General features: G+C 41.6%; 3 protein-coding genes and 1 non-coding gene across 5 annotated transcripts; 1 reads left to right on the top strand and 3 right to left on the bottom strand.

The window, feature by feature from the left end:
- Positions 1-1,351: 1,351 nt before the first annotated feature.
- On the bottom strand, positions 1,352-7,806 carry haus6 (HAUS augmin-like complex, subunit 6). Its single transcript, XM_073474510.1, has 16 exons — positions 7,373-7,806; positions 7,098-7,193; positions 6,928-7,006; positions 6,383-6,515; positions 6,050-6,194; positions 5,366-5,428; positions 5,233-5,290; positions 4,853-5,026; positions 4,304-4,500; positions 4,000-4,129; positions 3,726-3,828; positions 3,575-3,638; positions 3,125-3,266; positions 2,873-2,971; positions 2,607-2,742; positions 1,352-2,389 (listed from the first exon to the last, which is right to left on the bottom strand). The coding sequence occupies exons 1-16, from the start codon at positions 7,513-7,515 to the stop codon at positions 1,659-1,661; spliced, it is 2,493 nt and encodes an 830-aa protein (XP_073330611.1). The 5' UTR covers positions 7,516-7,806; the 3' UTR covers positions 1,352-1,658.
- LOC141004196 (small Cajal body-specific RNA 8) lies at positions 3,372-3,502 on the bottom strand. The gene has a single exon (XR_012179802.1).
- A 685-nt stretch (positions 7,807-8,491) lies between the features above and the next one.
- On the bottom strand, positions 8,492-13,262 carry plaa (phospholipase A2-activating protein). The gene is made up of 14 exons (XM_073474415.1): positions 13,053-13,262; positions 12,433-12,626; positions 12,236-12,336; positions 11,905-12,025; positions 11,449-11,619; positions 11,153-11,288; positions 10,866-11,035; positions 10,574-10,725; positions 10,271-10,490; positions 10,115-10,180; positions 9,961-10,032; positions 9,713-9,820; positions 9,303-9,473; positions 8,492-9,185 (listed from the first exon to the last, which is right to left on the bottom strand). Exons 1-14 carry the CDS (start codon positions 13,199-13,201, stop codon positions 8,617-8,619), a joined length of 2,400 nt encoding a protein of 799 aa, XP_073330516.1. The 5' UTR covers positions 13,202-13,262; the 3' UTR covers positions 8,492-8,616.
- A 1,988-nt stretch (positions 13,263-15,250) lies between these two features.
- Positions 15,251-18,523, top strand: zdhhc21 (zDHHC palmitoyltransferase 21). Of its 2 annotated transcripts, XM_073475460.1 has the most exons (8): positions 15,255-15,287; positions 15,375-15,408; positions 15,548-15,646; positions 15,803-15,914; positions 16,194-16,332; positions 16,700-16,816; positions 17,408-17,451; positions 18,335-18,523. In XM_073475460.1, exons 1-8 carry the CDS (start codon positions 15,255-15,257, stop codon positions 18,465-18,467), a joined length of 711 nt encoding a protein of 236 aa, XP_073331561.1. In that variant the 3' UTR covers positions 18,468-18,523. The 2 variants fall into 2 exon arrangements, with proteins under 2 accessions (XP_073331560.1, XP_073331561.1); XM_073475459.1 differs by having other exon boundaries at positions 15,251-15,408.
- Positions 18,524-20,440: the final 1,917 nt, after the last annotated feature.

Below are 20,440 nucleotides of genomic sequence, written 5' to 3'. Positions count from 1 at the left end.
CTTCAAATGGTAAATGTAAAGTAATACATTACCATATATTGTGCCTCATAATTCTTTTCAAACTCAATGACATAATAAAACATTATTACATTTTTAAAAAGTTGTGTTATTTGCAGATGATACAAAAAAAATGTACTGGAAAGATCATGTTGTTTGGAAATTGTACATCAAATAATCACGTACAGGTTAAGATGGATGGTGAATATTGAAAGAGTGTATGTAAATACATTTCTTGTGTGTTCAGCACATATGTATATATGCATATATGGGTGTGTATGTGAATATATTTATACATAATTTGTTATTTATTAATTGTACATATAGTATATTGAATTGTATAAGGTTAGATGGGAGCGTACGAAGGTACACAGGTATACTTCTTCAGCATAGCATTTCAGATTGTGAGCTCACATACTGTAGTACACAGGCGTCATAATGTCAGAACTGTTGTTTCTTCACATTCTGTTGATAATTTTAGTTTTTTTTTATGTTTTCAACTAAAAATTACATGTTGCCCCTTTAAATATACATAAAACTGCTGCCTTTTCATATAAATAGAGTATATATATACAGAATACTTACTATGCATAGGGCTACACAATATAAATGCACAGGTTTTACACAATGCACAAATCATGGCCTAAGTGTTATAGTGTATATATCTTTTAAATGTAATTTATTTAATTTCACATTGTTTTATTCATTGTAAAGACTTCTTCTTGGAGTTTCTTTTCTTTTTCATGGTACAATAAATGGAATTTAAAGACTCTAAAGGCTACTTTCCCTCGATTGAAAAGTTTTATTGTGAAGGTGAAATTGTTTGACTTCCGGCATTTCTTTGAGTTTTCACTGCTGCCATGACTGTTTTTTTTTTCTCTTTGCTGGCTTTGCAGTTCCTGACGCCCCCCATCTTTGAAAGGGAGAAGTTACACCAATACAAAAAAGGCAAAGCAACAGGTGCATGAGAAAACACTCATATTTGGATGTTTTTTGCTGGCCTCTTGGAAAATAGTAGCCCCAGACCCATTCTGTCTTTTGATGGAAGTGGCTCCCATTTAAAATTCAATGCAAGTCACAAAAAACAGACACTACTATAATGAACAAGCACTTTCATCATGTTATTGATTATTGGACAACCCATCCCTGGCAGCTCCAGATATTCGTTTCGGACTACAGTTCTGAATTGCAGAATAAAGAACAGCATGTATGCATTCAGTTTTTATTTCCAAATGTTTGTAAAAAAAAAAAAAAAAAAAAAAAAACATTCAAGAAATGTTCATCGGTATGACTGACCTTGGTTCATCTCATATTCCTATTATGAATTTCAAAATCCTGTAAAGACATTGTATGGTTAGAAACAAAGCCAAAAGTGCATTGAATCTGCTACCCAACATTTTAATACAGTCTGAGTTCCATCTTGAAGACACTCTGAAGTTAGCAATCTTTATTTATACACAAGGAAATGAACCATATTTTACCATTTTATTCAAGCAGCTCATGTCTTATTTTAAATTAAAACAAACTTATGCACAGAAAACTAATATTAAAGTGGGACAGAGTAGGTTATTTCACAGCTATGTACAAGTTTATTAAATGTATTAAAATCAGGCCGAACAGTTTAAGACAGTTGAGGCTGATAAGTGGTTTTTAACATGTAGTTAACACTTCATATCATCTATCGGAGAGAATGTGATCAGTTTTGGGAGGCTGTACTCCTGCTTCTTTGGAGATGAGGCTGTCTCCAGTGTGTCTAGGTCCAGTGAGAAGACCTTATCTGTGGCTTCCACTGACTTTGCAGACTCCATTAGCCAGTCTCTGTCCAAACCAGAAACCATGTGATCAGACAGAAGACACTCTGGTGTCCTCTTCCCGTCTTCCACGATGGAGTCATTATCCCTCGTCTGCTGGAGCTGACCAAGATGATGACCTGCGCTTTGATGCGATTGCTTTGCCTCCGTCTTTAGTGAGGGGATGAGCAGCTCTTCATCATCCTCGCTCTCCATATCCACCGCTTCGTCGTCGAGGCTCAGCAGACTGTCGCAGCTGGGCAACTCTGGGAGAGTTTCCTGCTCGAGACTGAAATGGACCGCGCTGCTGCCCGTGCCGCTGGGACTGTCGAGGGCTTCGGTGTTGAAGGTGTCCCAAAGCAGGGAGGATTTGAGTGAGACCCCCTGTTGGCTGACAGGAGGTTTGCTGTTGCTTGTGACAGTGGGGTAGGTACTGCAGGAGACACTCAGGGAGGGAGCATCGGGGCTCAGCAACACATTGACAGGCTCATAGAGGGGAGTGAGCCGCCCTGTGACACTGTCGTTACCCGTGAATGACCGCCCCATTTTCTCTGCTTTGTCTTCCTCAAGTGCCTTACGCCAGGAGCTCTTCACATCCATGACTTAAGAAAAAAAGAGGAAATGCTTTAAAATTTTACCAATTGAAACACTGGTGATGCAATGCCCGCTCTCCTAATCACTATAGTAACTTCATTTTTGAGGCCACATTCATCATTCTTGAACTATTATCAAGTTAGATATATTCACACCTTCGTGCATTTGGACAGAATTGACCAAGATTTTAGTCTGAGGCGGCAGATGTGACAACTCATGACTTACTCAAGCTCTCAGGTGTGCGTGGCAGCTGCTTTCTAGTGGAGAAGGGATCTCCATGAAGTGTGCTGAGGAGGCCCTCCAGATCCCGACCTTTGACCCTGCCTTCCATGGGACTGGTTGTAGTTACAGCATCTGCAAACTAACACACAGACACTTTAGTGAGGACTGAGTCTGCAAAATCCTTCCCTACTTTTGTCCCATGTCATCAACTTTCCCCTTTTACCTCAATTACATAAAACAAATTATGTAATTGAGAGTCATCAATATACCTGATCAGCGAGGTTATCACATTCCATGTCTAATATCTGAGTCTTGGTCCTCACAGGAGTCGCCTTCGGATGAACACGGGTCGTCTTCCTCACGCTGGCCTAAAAGCAAGCACAAATTTGTTAAACAGGGTTTATCAGATGCAGACAATTTCAGAAAGGTAGAGTAAATCAAAACAAGGTAGAGTAAATCAAAACAACTAAACTAAATTCAGAATTTTAACTCGAAACAAAGGTTAGCTGAAATATACTAGCCTGAGGTGGTGGTGCTGATGGAGCCCTAAAAGGCGGGGATGGAGGCGTGTCAAAGAGCCAGTCGAGAGAGGTGTTCGCTTGGGATGATGCCTGAGTGGTGACAGTAGGACTTTCAGTCTTCTCAGCTGTTGCAGGACAAGAGCTGTTAAAAAAATAAAATAAAAACTTGACTTGTTATTCATAAAACACATTTTTAAACAGCATCTGCCCACAGTACAGCGCATTTTCCACACAATGCACAAATACAGAATGTCTGCCCCGTATCTGTCCGTGGCGATTTCTCTCAATTCGCCTCGGTCATCAGAGAGCACGGATGATGTAGGGAGGACTAGTGACGGACAGAGCACTGCTCAGGACTGCCCAGGTATCTGCCTCCCATCACAAGCCAAAACACCAAACAACACACTTGAAATTAAAACACAAGAGCTGCTCAAAGATAGAGTGCTGTACCTCTGCAGGATAGAGTAACTCGGCTGGACGTCTTCCTGTGATTTACTCTCTGCAGGCTTCGCCTCTGAAAAATGACAAGAAGCATGATTAGAAAGACCAACTGCGATATGCGACAAATCAAATGAAATACATGTTGTGATATTTTGCTCACCAAGAAGTGTTGCAGGGTACTGGGAGAAGACGCTACTTCTGTAAGTAGCATCCGCAGCTGGTTCAAAAGACAGAGGAGCCATTGGTGAGAGGAAGCCAAGAGCCTAAATAAAAAAATTTAAAAAAAGACAGTTAAATATTAAAATAAGACATGCAACTACAGTGAAATACCTTTCAAGTTGCATAGACAAACTCTTGTTAACCTTACAGAGTTTTTGGCACTACAGATATGACAGGAAGGGTTAACAAGTTCAAACCTCCCAAGGACAACTCACAGGATCTTCATTCAGGAAAGAGACGAGTGGCGTCTCTTTCAGTGTATCCATCCACTTCCGGTCCCACTCAGCCTCCAACTCTCTGATGGCACTCCTGACCTCAGGAATTCCTTCCTTGGAAATCTTCTGCCTGGTGGAAAAATAAGTTAATGCACTGGTTTAATGGCCATGATCTTAAAAATATTCCATTATCCATTACAGCTTCTGAACAAATAGTTGAGGGTTTATCGATACTGATATCCACCTCAGCCAAGTCAAAATTAAGTTGATTAAGTTAATATCAAGCCAGTGTGTGTCAGTGTACCTGATGAGGTGGATGTTCTGCAGTGTGCGGGCCATCTGCTGACATTTCTCCTGCAGGTGCTTAGGACTGAGCTGGGGCTTGGGGGCGTGAGCGACCCGACAACGCTCCTCCCTCAGGAGCTGCAGCGCGTGGTTCATCAGCTCCAACACACACAGGACGTTCAGCTGCCCGGCCTCATAAACATTCCCGGAACTCAACTGGAAAACATGCACAATCATAAACAATCAATGCCTTGACTCAAATAGTTTGGCACACTGATTTAGGTACATGTCTGCAGCAGCATTTCAGCTTTCTCCATCTCTGTATATAGCTTGTAATTATAACCATTTTTCATTAAAAATTTAGGCAAAACAGGAGTGCTTTTATACCAATTTTAAGATTTGATACGGGAGAAAAATGACTGTCCTCTTAGACAAATCACTGATGCCTTATAGCCTGAGGTAACAGTGAATCTATCGACTCAAGAATCAAACAAGAACCGTATGTGCTGTGTTTAAGAATCAACAGGCCTCTGGTAAGAAGAATAAACTGACTCATCTTCACCCTCACCTGATGTGGGAGCTGTTCAACTCTCTCCAGCAGACACCGGGGAATTTTGAGGGTTTGATCCGTTCCATCCAGGATGTATTGATCTACATCCCCCTTCAGAACACTTGCCACTGCATGCTGCTCCTCTTTGGTAGTTGCCAGCATGTCATCAATTGCCGACCACAAAGAGCGCACCTTTAGACAACCAGTAAAGAACTACTTGTTTCAAATTTCAGAATTACAAAAGCCTCCTTCATACTTCTGGAAAACTGGCAACAGTATAAGTGGATTAAGAAAAGCAGAAAGATTGCCATCAGCACTGTTATGTCTTATTAACACTTGGGGAATACAAATCATGTCTTTTGTTTTGTAGGAAGTTTAACAAATAGAAGATTACATACCCTTTTGATTTTCTCAGCTGGATAAGCTCCCTCCTGTGTAGAAGCACCGCTGTTACGCCTGAAAGCAGATAATCCTGTTAAGTAACTATGAACATACAAGCCAGAAGTACTGAGAAAAGAAAAAAATACATACTTGAGTAGGTCGTCATACTTGGCACCCTCGGCTCTGATGTCCTTCATAGACTTCACCAAGAGCCTTCAAAAACAAAAGGATAATTAACAAAAGCTCAGACATTTCAGCATGTGATGGCAGGAAACGCACAGGCACGGCTCTCTGGTATGGCCTCCTTTAGTGGGACAATTCCAGGAAGTGACTGAGCCCTCGCTAACATAATTTGTTTCACCTGTTCTTGTCTTGCTACAACGACTCAACATAGTCTGAAAAAGGGACGCTGATTGCACCTCCAGCAGCGACCAACTGACCTCCTTAACCAGAGGGTTACTAATTAGTTCATATGAAACAGGTGGGGCTTGAAACAAACAGCCAATGAAACATGCAACATCAAAAGCAGTGACATAACACTGAGACAGGCATACCTCTGAAAAGAATGACAGAAAAATTAAATATATTCAGCAAGGTAAACAACTTTTATAGGTCGTTTACCTTGGTAAAGGTAACTTTTTTATTTCCATGGTTTTTTTTGTTGTATTTATTAAATGCCAAACTTAAGCAAGTCAGAAAAACTTTAATTTCAGTGCCATGACCTGAGCTGCCAAGTGGTGCGTTAACAAGGTTTACTGTAGCACTTCTACTGATGTAAATATAAAATAACACCTAGCTCTGTCCAGCTGTCAAGGTGGACTACTAAAGACTTACTGGGCTCGTCTCTGGTACTCGTGGAGAAAACGATCCTGATCCACTGCAGTTTTCAAAAACCTGGAGGTGATCAGGTTGAGTCTCTTCTCTGCCATGTCGAGGGAGGAAGCAGGCATCGCTGCAGCCTCAGGAACCCAGGTGCCATCTGAGAAAGAAAATATTGAACATTATACGATTGTCTTTTGTGTGCCAACTTCGTGACAAATTACATGACATGGGATTTAAGTAGGCAAGTCTGGGACATCAATTTGTTACTCTATATTTTTGCATTAAAGTCAGATTGTGAATACAAGCTACGGATATTGGGAAAAAAAGATTTTCTGCTAGACCTACCTGTGTTGAATGTCTTCATGTCCTGCAGCATGACGTGATTGGCCAACTGTAGCATCAAGCTGATAAACTTGGGGCCTCCGGGTGAGAGGAACAAGGATGCCACCACTTTGGATCCTGCGTTCGCAGTTTCGTCCTACACACAGTTAGAAACGGACAACAGTCATTAAATGATGTAGAGCACGAGAGACGAAACTGCACTTATATTAATATATTATAGATAATAATATATAATATTATAACAGCCAGTACATCCCCATTTCTTTAATTATTCTTCAGATGTTGTTATCACACACTTATGGCAAAGATATGTCACTGAGGCAGGATGTTTTACAGTTTCACAATACACCTTATTGTCCTAAATGACATTGGTGCACTGAAACCGTAAACCTCACTGGGAATTCAATGATAATACATTTTCCAAAGCATCTTTTTCTTGATTACAATCTCTAAAAATAGTTTTCATTTAGGCATATTTCAGACAAAATGCATGGCCATACAGATATCTCTATGATAGGCCAATATCACAATAACACTTGAATTCTTACCATTATTTCTCGCAGCCAAGTGCAGGTCACTTTGCGGAACTCGGCATCTGCTTTGTGGTTCAAAACAGGCCAACAGTTCCTAATCCAAAACAAGTAGGACATTTTCTTTACAATCAATTCAAGGCACATCTTATACATGAATGGCAATAGTCGATCATGTCCAACTTTACCTGTATGCCTCACTGAATCGTGTCGGGTTGAGTTTTTCCAACAGAAAATGGGTTACAAGGTAGCAGGCATCTTTGTTTGGTTTGTCGAACATATTCCTATTACACAGAATAACAAGCAACGTAGTTAGAAGAAAACTTCAATAATGCTGTGATGGATAACTTAGCTGTATTCAACACTAACGTGACAACATGTCAAGAAGATGTCGACAAGCCTGATTAAGTTAGCCAATATAATATTGTATGTTAACGTTATGACACAATACAATCAGACTCACGGTCCCAGGTTGAGGTGTTTTACGTTAATGTTGGTTTTGCCGGCGATTGACGACGTTACGGCGTCTGGTTGAAATCCAAGCCCGATGAGAGCAAACCAAAGATATTTCCCATTCTTTCTCTGCAACAGTACCGGGTTCGCCATTATTCCGAGATGGAAGAAGAAGCCGGTGTCCGGTGCTCAAAATGCCAGCCTGGCTTAATATTAAACAGCTAGCCAGTTAGCTTTAGCTGCTAGCTAGTTACAAAGTTTACTGTTAGCTAAGTTAGCTTCCAAACTTGTTTTGAGTTTGTCAGCGTACATTTAACAAACTGTTGTGAAACTAGCAAGCGCTACCGATGAACAAGGACAAGTGTGATAAGAGCAGGTCCAGTTAGGTTACGTTTGAGTTCATATTTGTCAAACTAACGTTCCCTAATTTCAGTGAGGGGAGCGGAAGAGCAACAGCAACAACGCATACCGCCAATTTTTATAGTAACCCGGAAGTTGTTTAGAAGTACTTCCGGTGGGCGAATGCGTCACACCTTTCAAATGTTTTTTTTAAAATTATTATTATTATTATTATTATTTTATTTAACCTTAATTGTCTGTCACCATTACCTGAAAAACTCGTCGTTTACATTATACTAAATAAAAATATATATTTTTAATGATTACTAGCTATATAGGTGATCTTTTTATGCACTATAATTAAGCTAGATATAACCAGCTTGTTTTTATGCGAGAACCTCGTGTAGATACAAGTGTGCCTCATTTTATTCAATTACGGACGAGGTAAACTGGTTCTACATTATCCAAAGAAGCGTTGAGGCTTCAGGCCTGTTTTAATATTCTGTAAACCACTGGAAGGTGACTGCTACCAAGATTAGAAAGACAACTGTATTATTAAATTAAAGCGCTTTGCCCGAATAAGTAGTCTACAGGTTACACCGTAGCAGTCGACTCCACAAAGTGGATAATATAAAACATGTTGAAGGTGAAACAGATTTTACTTTACACAGAGTATTATTATTTCATACACATTTTTATGCCATCATTACATGCATTCACCCCACATTTACCCAAACAACAAATCATTCATGGGGCCTCTGACACTTCAATGCAATAAAAAAACAAAGGCTAAGCTTATGCAGAGATTTCAATTGTCCTTTTTTTATTGTAGAACATACAATTAGAGTCCACCACAACCGATTAAGCAGAACAGAGTAATAGTAAGAAAGTGATCTATTTTTCTAATCATTCACATCACTGAAGTTCTTTTAAAACCAGCTGGCAACACTCGGCCACCTTAGATGGATCAGACACTGACGAGTATTTGGAAATCTGAGAGTTGACACCCAGGGAGCGAGCCAGGTCCCTGGCTGTCTGGTCTGAGGCCACAGTGGTTCCCAAGGACACCAGCAACCTAAACACAGCCTCCTTGTCTTGAACCGTCTCCAGAGCTCTGCTGGCCACAGACAGGCACTGGGCCTTGGCCTCTAGATCAGGTTGGCTGTGGAGGCAGCCAGCATAGTTAAGCACCACAGTGGCCAGGGCAATGTGGATGTTCTTATTGCAGACGGTGGCAAGGTCGGCAGCACGTGATAGCACCGTTTCACGCTGGGCCATGAGGAGGGCTCGGCCGTGCCTGCCGCTGAAGCAGTTACACAGAGTCCGCAGCGCCAGCATCTGGTTGGCAGGGCGCCCCTCGGGCCTCATCAGACTCAGCAAGTGGTTGCACAGCTGGACTCCCTCTGCCTCTCCACAGAGGCTCTCGTTAACCAGCGGGTGGCGCACTGCCAGCCTCATAATGTCCAGGACTGGAAACACGATGTCTAGAGTCCAGGGGGAAGGAGAGTTTCGTTAGTGAACAGGAATGAACAGGAGAACCTTAAATCATTTTAATATGCGTTACAGACATCATAAACTGGGTTAGAATGCTGTTGTCGTACCTTCAGGCCAGTGAGCGGCCTTCCAGAGCAGGTTGATCTGTTGGATGGTAGGGGGAGGCTTCGAGGAGACGGGCTCACAGACAGCCACCAGCAGCATCTCCAGGCTTTCCAGATTTTCTTCGGAAAGCTTGTGCTCCTGAGGGGCACCTCCATTCAGCTCCTTCAGCTTGGCTGGTGAGGAAACAAGAAATGATTGACTTCAACACAGCAAGGAAATTTTGGAATGAACCAGGGGAGAAGGAATGGCTTCTTTACAATCTACTTGCATGTCAGGCTGAGATTTACTACTAGGAAAATTAAGTTCTTTCTGATTTGTTTTGACCAATTCAGAATCTTAACATAGTAGATGTGATGATAACCTGATCGGCATGACTTTACGCAGACATCAAACCAAAACTTGAAATACTCACAAATGATCTGCGTGCCGTTGGCCTGCTCAAAGGTCACACCGTCAGTCTTGGGGAAGTAGATGTTGGTAGCCGTCTGTCTGAGGGCTGCTGAGGAGTAGGCGCCTCCTCCTGCACAGCAGAGACGGGTATAATCCAATTAGTGTTGCACTCAACATAAAAGGGTTAAAAACAAAACACAACTGCCTTGTGTCGTAAGTACATGGGTCTACCACTGAACAGCTGCCATAAATGAATCATAAGTGACTCGCCTGTGAAGGGGTCTGCCACGCCTACAGGAGCGCTTGGGTTCGGACCTGACCCTGGGATGTAGCGACCGGAGCCTGCACGGAGGAAAATCAGATGTGTAAAGAAAATCTCTGGCGATGTTCAGATTGTTAAAATCTGTACGTAAACATACTGTACCTGTAAAGGGATCAGCTCCAAAGCCTGGCTTATCGTCGGAACCCCCGGGGATGTACCTAGCTCCTCCTGCCATATAAAGAGACAAAACACTGTTAAGAAAATAAAACAAATTTAAAGTATATGAGCCAAGACGCTGACTGTTTCTTTTGGCCTCACCAGTGAATGGGTCACCTCCAGCGGGTTGGGCTGGTCCCACCACATGTCCTTTGGTGTTCTCTATTATAAAATTGGCAACCTGGTCGAGGAACATGGGGCTGAGGTCATTCTTCTGCAAAAAGTTGTGCGCCGTCAGCCAGGGGTCCTCTGACACATTGTAAGGCAGCTTCATGGATGGCCCTCCCTCGTTCACGTCGATGGTGAAGACGTAGTCGTATTCCTGAGGGGAGATGGGGAGTCATTAATGACTGTTCTCCTGCGGGCATGCATAGCTTGCTCTGTCATTAATGCGTATGGTCTTACCTTTCCTTCATACATCACGGTCTTGGAGGTCTGTTGGTTCGAGCCTCCGACCACATCTCCGATTTTCATCCAGCGGCCGTCGCTGACGCTCCACTGATACGCCTCCACCTTCTGTCCTTCTTTAATCAGCCGCGTCTGTCCGTCACGATTCCCTGAAGGAAACAAGCAAACAACACAATCTTGATGCAGAAGTAGCGTCTGCATTTTTTCATTATCAGACTGACTTGTGCAAAGAAACGTCAGATACAGTGATTATACATATGATAAAATTAAAGTCAGTCCATTTTCTTACCAGGCTCATCAAGGTGTTCCCTTCCAGGAAGTTCCTCCATTTTGATGTCTCCTAGGTCGCCTGTCTTGGGGTCTATGGTGGCTTTGGAGAGTTCATCCTCAAAGGCCTGCAGGTCCTCTACACTCGCCATGCGGTCCTCAGACTCCGTAAACACACGGATAATGCCATCACTGTGGGCAGAGGAGGATTATCTGGGTTAGCCACATATATACTTACTAGTGTGAAATCTTCAAGGAAATCATTTATGGTCTGACCGCACATTAGCGTGTAAAATGCAGTTCTGTTACCTTGCTCCAACGGCTATATCCCCATTAGGTAGAATACAGCAGCACCAGACAGACTGGGCCGGCAGCCGGATGGTCTGAGAGCACTCTCCCTGCCTCCATATCCTCAAAGTCCTGTCCTCTCCTGTGCTTATGAAATCTAAGAAGGAAAGCATCTGTATGAGGTCAGGGCGAGCCAGCCACCACATTAACAGCAGAGAAACAAATGGATGCTGCACCAGCATGTAGTCACGCACAAATAACAAGTCACCCATTCTGTTCTTTCACAGGCCATTAATTATTAATGTAAGAGAACAAACCTTGGCTATTAGGGAAGACAGCCATGCTGTAGATGTAGTTGGTGTGGCTGTAATAGACTTGTGCACATTCGCCTGTGGCCACCAGCCACCTTCTGATACTCGCGTCATTGCTGCATGAGAAGAACTCAGCGTTGCTGATCACTGCTAGTCCCCTTACACAGTCCTCATGACCTAAAATAGAAGACAAAATGAAAGATAGTGGACCAAAAGTGTTTGAATTATTATTATTATTACTATTTTTTATTATGTTCATTTATCACCAAAAAATTACACAATTTACTATTTTAAATGTTTTTATATGACATAACTGTTGATTGTTGAACTGTTTTAGTTATTTGATAAAACCAGTTCAAACATTTAACAGAATCGAGGATGAACTGCTAACTTCTGTTCTGTTAATCAGTTGTGAACAGTTCGAAAACAAAAAGAATGTAGTGTTCCTCCGCAAACTCTCACCTGTAAATGTCTTCTCACATCGGCCCGCTTTCCAAAGCCTGATGGTCTTATCCGCTGATCCAGACAGCATAAGGCCTTGTTCAGGTAAGATTACCACTGCCCACACTGCTGCAGTGTGTCCCTGTGGCAAACAAGCAGAGATGTTGCTCTATCACGCTGCCTGATCATATCTATGCGTGTTCCAGTTGCAAAGATGTAATCACTATATAAGAACAAATGTCTACCGCAGTCACTGTCACAGAAAGCAAACTTTTGACTAACCGCGTCTTAAGGAAAACCCTCCTACGAGAAGATCAGAGTAACATGTACCATCACAGAAGCGTTAGTATACCTCCAAGGTCATCATGCACTTCTCATTGAGCCACACTTTGGCTGTGGTGTCCCAGGAGCCGCTCAAGAGTGTCCCAAACTTGCCAGACGACAGAGTGCAAACTGTGGAGATTGAGCGTTAGAACCAGAGATGCTTCCAAATAACAGCAGAGCAAATGAGGTGCTTATTTGAATGTAATACCCGAAGGCACACCTCACCTGTATTTTTGTGTCCCTTGAGGGTGAATAGGGCCTGAGGTTGGTCCAACGTGAAAACACAAATGTTATTATCATTTCCACCTGTGGCAATGAGTCCTCTAGGATATGTTTCGCTGGGTGCAATGATGCATACACAGGATACAAAATTTGAGTGGCCAGACATACAGTGCATCTCTGTGAAGCCTTTGTCTGGGCTGTCAAGAGGAGGAGAAAGAGAGCAAAGGCACGTTAGGTGTACAGTTACTTGTGTGGGAACAAGTAGTTGACAAAGGCGTGGCTGATAACTTCCAGAAGGGTCAGTAAATTTAAATGGCTGACAAAAAACACAACAGCACTCTAAACGTGTTGAACTTTAGCAAGTATTGCAACACCCGCGCTGTGTACTGAATGAATGACAAAGCTAATTTGAGTAGACGTTAGCAGAGCGCTGACTAGCCAAGTTAGCTAACAACGTTAACATGAGTTTATTACGAGTAAATGACTTCAGTGTGGGTTGTTAGGTCTCTTTCTACTTTCGCTAGTCAGGGCACATTTCCTGACAACACAGCTACGTAGAAACTGAAGTTAATCGCAGCCAGCCATCACAATTACTGAGTCAGTAGCAGGCTAATGCTAGCTACCTTGAGTTTGGTACCCAGACTCTTCCGGTTCGGTCTCTGGACACAGACACGAAAGCTCCCTCTGGAAAAGCAGCCGATGCGAGTCCCCTGACGTCCATTTCGTGGCCCGGGATGGAGCACCTGAGTTTGTACGAGTTAGACGATGCCATTTTGCCCCGATAACACAATGAAACTACCACAGCGGAGTTGTGCTAAGCGGCGTCGCTGTCAACAAACTCCGGCCGCTAGCGGAAGTTGAATTACGTCACTGATCTCACCATTCCAATTAATATAATTTAATTTAATTGAATATGTGCGGTGGTAAGTTTAAAGCACTGTCATTGATAAAATACATCCACAACTATATTTTTAAAAATAACAGGATTGATAGAAACACACTGCCTCCTCTTGCATTAATCACGTTTGACCGGAAGGCGGCAGCAGACAGTCGTTCCCACGGATGATGGTGCACTGCGCTCCAACCGCCCACCTGTCACAGCGGCGGCGTCAAGCTGCCGGAAACAGGACGCAACAGGAAACTGGGATAAAAGCCTGAACTTTGCAAATGAAAAAATAAAATGAATATTAAAAAAAAGAGTCAGATATTTCATTAATTATTCTAAATAGTCTCTGTGGGAATAGCAGCAATACATCGCACAAAGGCAATATGAAAAAAAAAAACAAGCATCCCAATTAAAAAGTACGTCTCTCATATAATATAATATAATATAATATAATATAATATAATATAATATAATATAATATAATAAAGACAATACTTGATTGCCAAAAAAATGATAACTGTTAATTAGGAGGACAATAATTCAATGGAAGCAGAGATTAAAACAGGTCTACAGATAAAGTTGGACACTTGTGCTCAGAGTTGGAACTGTGTTACACTTTATTTAGGTGTTAAAGCAATGAAGTGCCTTTTTAACGGACTCCCATAGAAAATGTTTCCATATAATCGACCCTGCTCTGCGGAGATTGTCTGTCACTTTTTAAAATGTCATTCATTATCCTTTTTATTATATTATTTATTGTTATTATAGAAGGAGTGCCAAGGGACGACGTCTTATAACCGATGTGATAGGGGGCTTTATTGGAAGTTCTAACAATAGCTATTCAATTATCAATTTATCATTTAACAAAAAAAAACACAATTATAAAGAAAAACACAACAAAGAAAGGGGAAACCACAGCATTTGAGAAGTTGAAAACAGTGTGTAGTCACATTTGCTTGAAAGATCGATGAACTACCTGTCAGCTGATGGATCCATTGCTTTTTTATGTATAAAAGAAAAATACCCTAACATCAAATAACACAGTCAAAAATGATCCACTCCCTCTCTGAGTTCCACGTCTTTTATTTTGTAAACACACCGGAAGTGTGTGTTTTTTTTCCTGCAGGTAACGAAGCAGCGCTCCTGTCCAGCCCACAGAGGCTCGGATGAGGAAGTAGCCACACTGATACGTGCGCTGAATTGGACAGCTTAAAACAAAAAAAAAAAGTATGTACCTTTTCATTTTTTGTGTAGAATATCGTCACTGACGCTAAAACACGTTGAATTATTTAATTAGTGCTTGAACGAACACGAAATAACGTTAGCAAGCTGATGTTAGCTAACACACTGAGGGCTACAGAGCCAAGCCCATCGCGGCTGTCAGTGGTCTCAGTAGTATGAGTGATGGAGCAGGCGAGGCTCGGCAATAACAAGGTTACGCGTGCAGACCCAGCAGGGTTTATGAGGGCTGTTTTAGACTGTGTTGGATCACCCTGGTAATGCTGGTGACAGATATCTGTGTGAGGTGTGAGGTGGTCCCTGGCTTGTTTACAGACACCTGCTTCACAGCACAGCAGTAAGGCCTGTGTTGAGGTTTCATCTCATTACAAATCACAGATAACGTGAGCTGATGTGCCCCTCATCAGTATCATATAATACAGTCATCTACACATAATGACTCAGACTGTCATGTAACAGTATTGAAGGGATAATGTCATAATCTTGTGTGATAGATCATTTGAAACAGAGAAAATTCAAACCCTACAACATTAATGAGGCAATAATACAAACTCAGGCATGTTTATTTAAGAAACAAGTTTGAGTTTCCTCTCCACAACTACATAGTGCCCCACACTGCTCCTTTATGTAACGAGGAAAACTGCGTTTCTGTGTGTGTGCTTTGTGCTCTGTAGGTTTCCCCCTGGAGTCCCCAGCAGCCATGAAGCTCCGACTGCACTTTGTGGTGGACCCCATGGGCTGGCTGTGTATCAGCATGGTGTTTGGGATTTGGCTCTACAACAGTTTCTTTATTCCCAAACTGGTTCTACTACCGCACTACAATGAAGGACACATCCCTTGGGCCATTGTTGTTTGTGAGTATCATGGTTTACGCTGTATGAGAGAATTGTTTGGGAGTAAACCACCGAACCTAAGTTACTGGTATTTCGAGATTGGCCCCAAGTGTATGATTCACACATTGAAAATAGAGCTGATCGTTGTGTATTCATTCAGGTTATTACATAGCGTCAGCGCTCTGCATAGCGGCCCTGTTCAGAGCCTCCACGGCAGATCCTGGTCGTCTTCCTGTGGACCCCCACATACCTCACTCAGGTATGGATACAGTCATGTGAAAATGGATATCAGCTTCTGATTCTACCTTTACACCAAAGTCAATAGGTTTGAATGTGTTATTACTGTGTCGCCATGTCAGCTACACTACCAGTAATGACCATTAATAAACTGCTGATTGTTGTTTTTATGTCACAGAGCGAGAGCACTGGGAGTTGTGCAACAAGTGCAACTTAATGAGACCTAAAAGGTCCCACCACTGCAGTCGTTGTGGCCATTGTGTACGCAGAATGGACCACCACTGTCCTTGGTAAGGATACACACACCCTCACGTGGGTCTTACCTCATGTATCAGACATATATAGCTTTGAAAAAGTCAAGCTTACCCTCCAACATCTGAGTTTAGGCATCCAGTGTGATGCTTGCATAAAATGGCAGTTGTGAAGTATTTACTTATCATGCACTATTACATCAAGAGACGTTTTACAGACAAATACTGTCTTATATTCGACTCATTTATTTATTTACTTACTGTAATGAAAAAAAACGATATAAGATCGTATCTTAAATCCTGTTTATGTCCTTCCAGGATCAATAACTGTGTGGGAGAAGACAACCACTGGCTCTTTTTGCAGCTCTGTTTCTACACTCAGGTTCTCAGTTTATTCACCCTGGTGCTGGACTTCTGCCAATACTACTACTTCCAGCCTCTGACAGAACTCGACCAGGTACATTCTGCACGAAGATAAGTCAATGATACTCCGCTGACGTGTAAATAAAGTTTTAGAGCTCACAGACTACATTTTTAGACATGCTTATTGTTGGACTAAAATTAATTGCTGTATTTATTTAGTTATCTCAAAAACGCAGTGTGGCAACTGGGTATATCAGTACTAAATGCTTTGTTACATAACACTGGTGAAACAGAAAGATCCATCCAGGTCATAGTAATTCTAAGTGCTGTATTGTAGGCAACTGGACCTAACGACTCTGAAACTCAGAGTTCACCGTGACCTTAACGCCTCTGTAAGGACACTAAAATAAAAGGATTATACACTAAAGAATTGTTCTGTTTGTTCTGTTTTCCTCTGCCAGGAGAAGTTTACAACACGCCACGAACTGGCTCTGCTGCGAGTCTCAACGCTCATGGGTTTGGTCATGTTCGGTGGCATGTCCAGCTTATTTTACACTCAGATGACGGGCATCCTCTCTGTGAGTACTGAATACTGACTTATCTTCAAAAGACTTCCAAAGCTAATGTAAGGTGATGCTACTAGTTATAATTATATCCAGATTCATTTTGCTTGTTTGTCCTGTCGAAAGCAAGTTCTGTCTTTTCAAGAACGATCCGGCAAACGAGGCAGCAGCTCACAAAGCTTCAGTCAGGACGACATGACGTAGTGCACAAAAATAAAACAATCAATGCCAGTAATGCGGGGATCAATAGTGAAGAAACAAGAGAGAAAGTCTGGGGTCGGGCTGTGTGCATGCAAGAGTTGAATTCTTAATACCTTTGATGACATAACAAAGTAATTTTTCTTGCGAGCCAAAGTGTTTTGCAAGCTTTCATTAAGAATTTTGGCAGAGCTGCAATGCTAGAAGTGTCTGGACTTAGAGGTGGGAAACAGCAAGCTGGTATTCAAAGAAAAAAATTACATGGGTGAAGCAATGGATCATTTACAATGCTGGACAAACAGCTTAATGATGCTAATGTTTTTGGGTCATCATTTCACACTTTAATCAAGGTCCCAAATTATCACGATGGAGCTTATTTTGTCTTGTCTTTTTCCTTTTTCCTTACAGGATACTACCACCATAGAGAAAATGGCTCACTTCTCAAATGAAATGTGAGTCTGTTTAACTCTGTCTTACCAAATTGCCAGAAACAGTTTATATTTACATTGAAGAAAGCGGTTGACATTATGGGAAATACGCTGATCCACTTTCTGATGCAAGTTGACATCATCTTAAAGTAATAGTTTAACATTTTTTGAAAATGTATGTATTGGCTAGAATTGATACCACTCTCACATCTGTCCATTCGATGTGAAAGCTGGAGCCAGCAACCACTTAGTTTCACTTAGCTTAGCATAAGGACTGCATCCAGGGGGGAAACAGCTAGCGGCGCTCTATCTAAAGGTGACAAAACACGTCTATCAGCATTCTCTAGCTAGTTAGCTCAGTTAGCTGTGCAGCTAGCAGTCAGGACTGGGAACTCGAGGACCAGGTGATTTTTGTGCAAGAGTGTTGGATCAGGACGGGAAAGGGCTAGCTGGTTAGCATGCTAACTTCAGTAGATATCTCTGTAATACAACACATAGACGTCATTATACCAAAACTATTATTTCTTCCCATTCTGTTGATAATTTTGTTTCCAGTCTTTCCGCTAAGCTAAGCTAACTGGCTTGTGGTTCCAGCTTCATATTGAGCGACGTTATAAATAGCTCAGCAAGAAAGCGAATAGTTGTGTTTTTGAAAATGTTGAACTATTCCTTTAAAGCTGCTGTGGGTGTTTAAGCTAACTTCCTGTCCGTTTTGCAGTTAGCTGCAGTTTTACTGCATGAGCATGGGGAGGAGAGACATGGGTTACTTACCAAATACTCCATATCAGTGATTACTTTTGGAATAAAAAGCTATTTAACACAGAATATCACTTACAGCTGCTTTAATACGCCCTTATAATACACGTTTTAACATGAATAATTGCTTTTTGTTTTTTTAAATTGACAGATTTGGCTCAAAGAGAACCTGGCAGTGGGCACTAGCTGAAGTTTGCGGCACTCGCTGGAAACTCCTGTGGTTCATCCCGCTCCGAAACAGGCAGCCGCTTCAAGCCAGCCACCACTTCCGCACCCACGTGTAGGTCGGTAGCACTACAGCACCTCCTACCTGCACAGATGGTAGGGCTGCCACGATGAAACACTGTAAACACACTTAAGAATCCATCTGCTCGCCTTCACCATCCTCTTTCGTGCTATGGGAGCTGGGCAGCAGTCTTGGTTTGTCAGTGGATACTTTAAGCTTTTTTTTTTTTCCCCTTTTTTATTTTTTTATTTTGCCTTTCTCTACAAGACCCAGACTGGCAGTAAACAGGGTCAAGAAACACCTGGCGGGAAATTGTTGCTTTTTTACTCACTGTGACTGCTACTTTCAGCATTTGGAAACCACTTTTAATGGCTAATTGCATCAGAAGGACGGAAGTCTTCGCTTGAAAGCAGCTGGCGAAAGGGACCCCTCTCAGGTTACTTTAATAAAGAGCCTTCACTACTGACCTTTAATCAACTACAGACAGAGCTAGGATAACTTCAGTGTCTATCAGAAAGGCATTTTTTGTATAAAGTTTGTGCCTTGTTTCTTTTAACTATGTCCATTTTATTTGTCGCGCACAAGAAGTGTTTTTGTTTTGTGTTTCCTGGTTGGTGATCTTCCAGTTTGGAATGATGAAGGGATCTGGCAACAACTGCATTCCTGCAATTGGTAATCACCTGATGATCTATGAATGGTATTGCATTGTTTTATGACCGTTAATCTATGAAGTAGTGTTTTATGAAGCATGGCCACAGAACAAAGTTCTTAACTTGACTACTGATATGATATACTTTTATGACAAATGACCAGCCGGACATGAAGATGTGTAATAGTAAGCAGGCAGTCAACACTTCCAAATTTAGAAAGAAGTTTATACAATCAATCGTAGGCTGTAGATGCTGTAGTCAAAGCTGCTGTATAATCGACTAGTTTTTCTCAGTATAACAAACATTTCGCAGCCAATTGATATCTGACCTGACCATTACCTGTTGTGAAATCCTTTTTTAAGGGGTTTGTCATATACTACGATCAAAAATCCCCTGTTTGTCTGAAAACAATAGTCTGAAATTTTGGGAAATGTCACAAACTTTTTTTGCTTTAGTTAGAGGAGAAGATTGATATGACTCTCATGTTTGTGAGCTAAATATGAAGCCACACTGTAAATGTAAAAGATTAACTTTACTTTGAAAAAGTCAGAAAATCGATTATCTAAGAATTATCAAGTAGACTAATCATTCAAGTTGTACAAACTAAGAAGTTCTAAAAACTTAAAGGTGCAATATGTAATTGGCTGACTACTGCCAACTGTAGCTGCCGTTAGCTAGGTAGCTCAGTTAGCTGTGCAGCTAGCAGTCCGGGCTAGGAGCTCGGAGCACCGGTGAAGAGTCGCTGGCACAGGAGCTTTGAACCCGGAAGGCTTCTGGTTAGCATGCTAAGCATTGCAACACAATACATAGATGTCATGACGTCAAAACTGTTATTCCTCCACATTCTGTGGCTAATCTTACTGAAGTCTTGAATGTTTTCAACCAAACTTCTTACATATGGTACCTTTAAAGTTATTAGTCTGCTTTACTTTTGAGGTAATTGGTTTTCTAGATTTTTTTGAAGTAAAGTCACACAGCCAGCAGTCGTTTAGCTTAGCTTATCTTAGCATTAAGACATAAACACCCTGTAAAACCACAGCTTGTTACATTTTATGCTTCACAAGATATAAATTCGAATTAGTGAGCTGCTGATAGGTTAATTTTGTTACTTTTGGACTGAGCGAGGCTAGTTTCCTCCTGTCTTTATGCTAAGCTAAGCTAACCGCCTGCTGACTGTTATTTTATATTTGTGGTACAGACATGAGTGGTATCAATCTTCTCGTCTAACTCTCGACAAAAAGCCAAAACAGTTTTTTTCCCAAAATATTCTACTAATCTTTTCGATTGTCTGTTTAGCTTGAGTCTGCTCTCTCAACCATATCACTTAAAATGCAGCGTCTTTCATTTTAGGTCTCCTGAGCATATAAATCGTTATTTATAC

The sequence above is a fragment of the Pagrus major genome, chromosome 10 (assembly GCF_040436345.1).
Source record: "Pagrus major chromosome 10, Pma_NU_1.0".
In the NCBI taxonomy this organism is placed as follows: Eukaryota; Metazoa; Chordata; class Actinopteri; order Spariformes; family Sparidae; genus Pagrus; species Pagrus major.
This window is presented reverse-complemented; position numbering and strand designations above follow the sequence as displayed.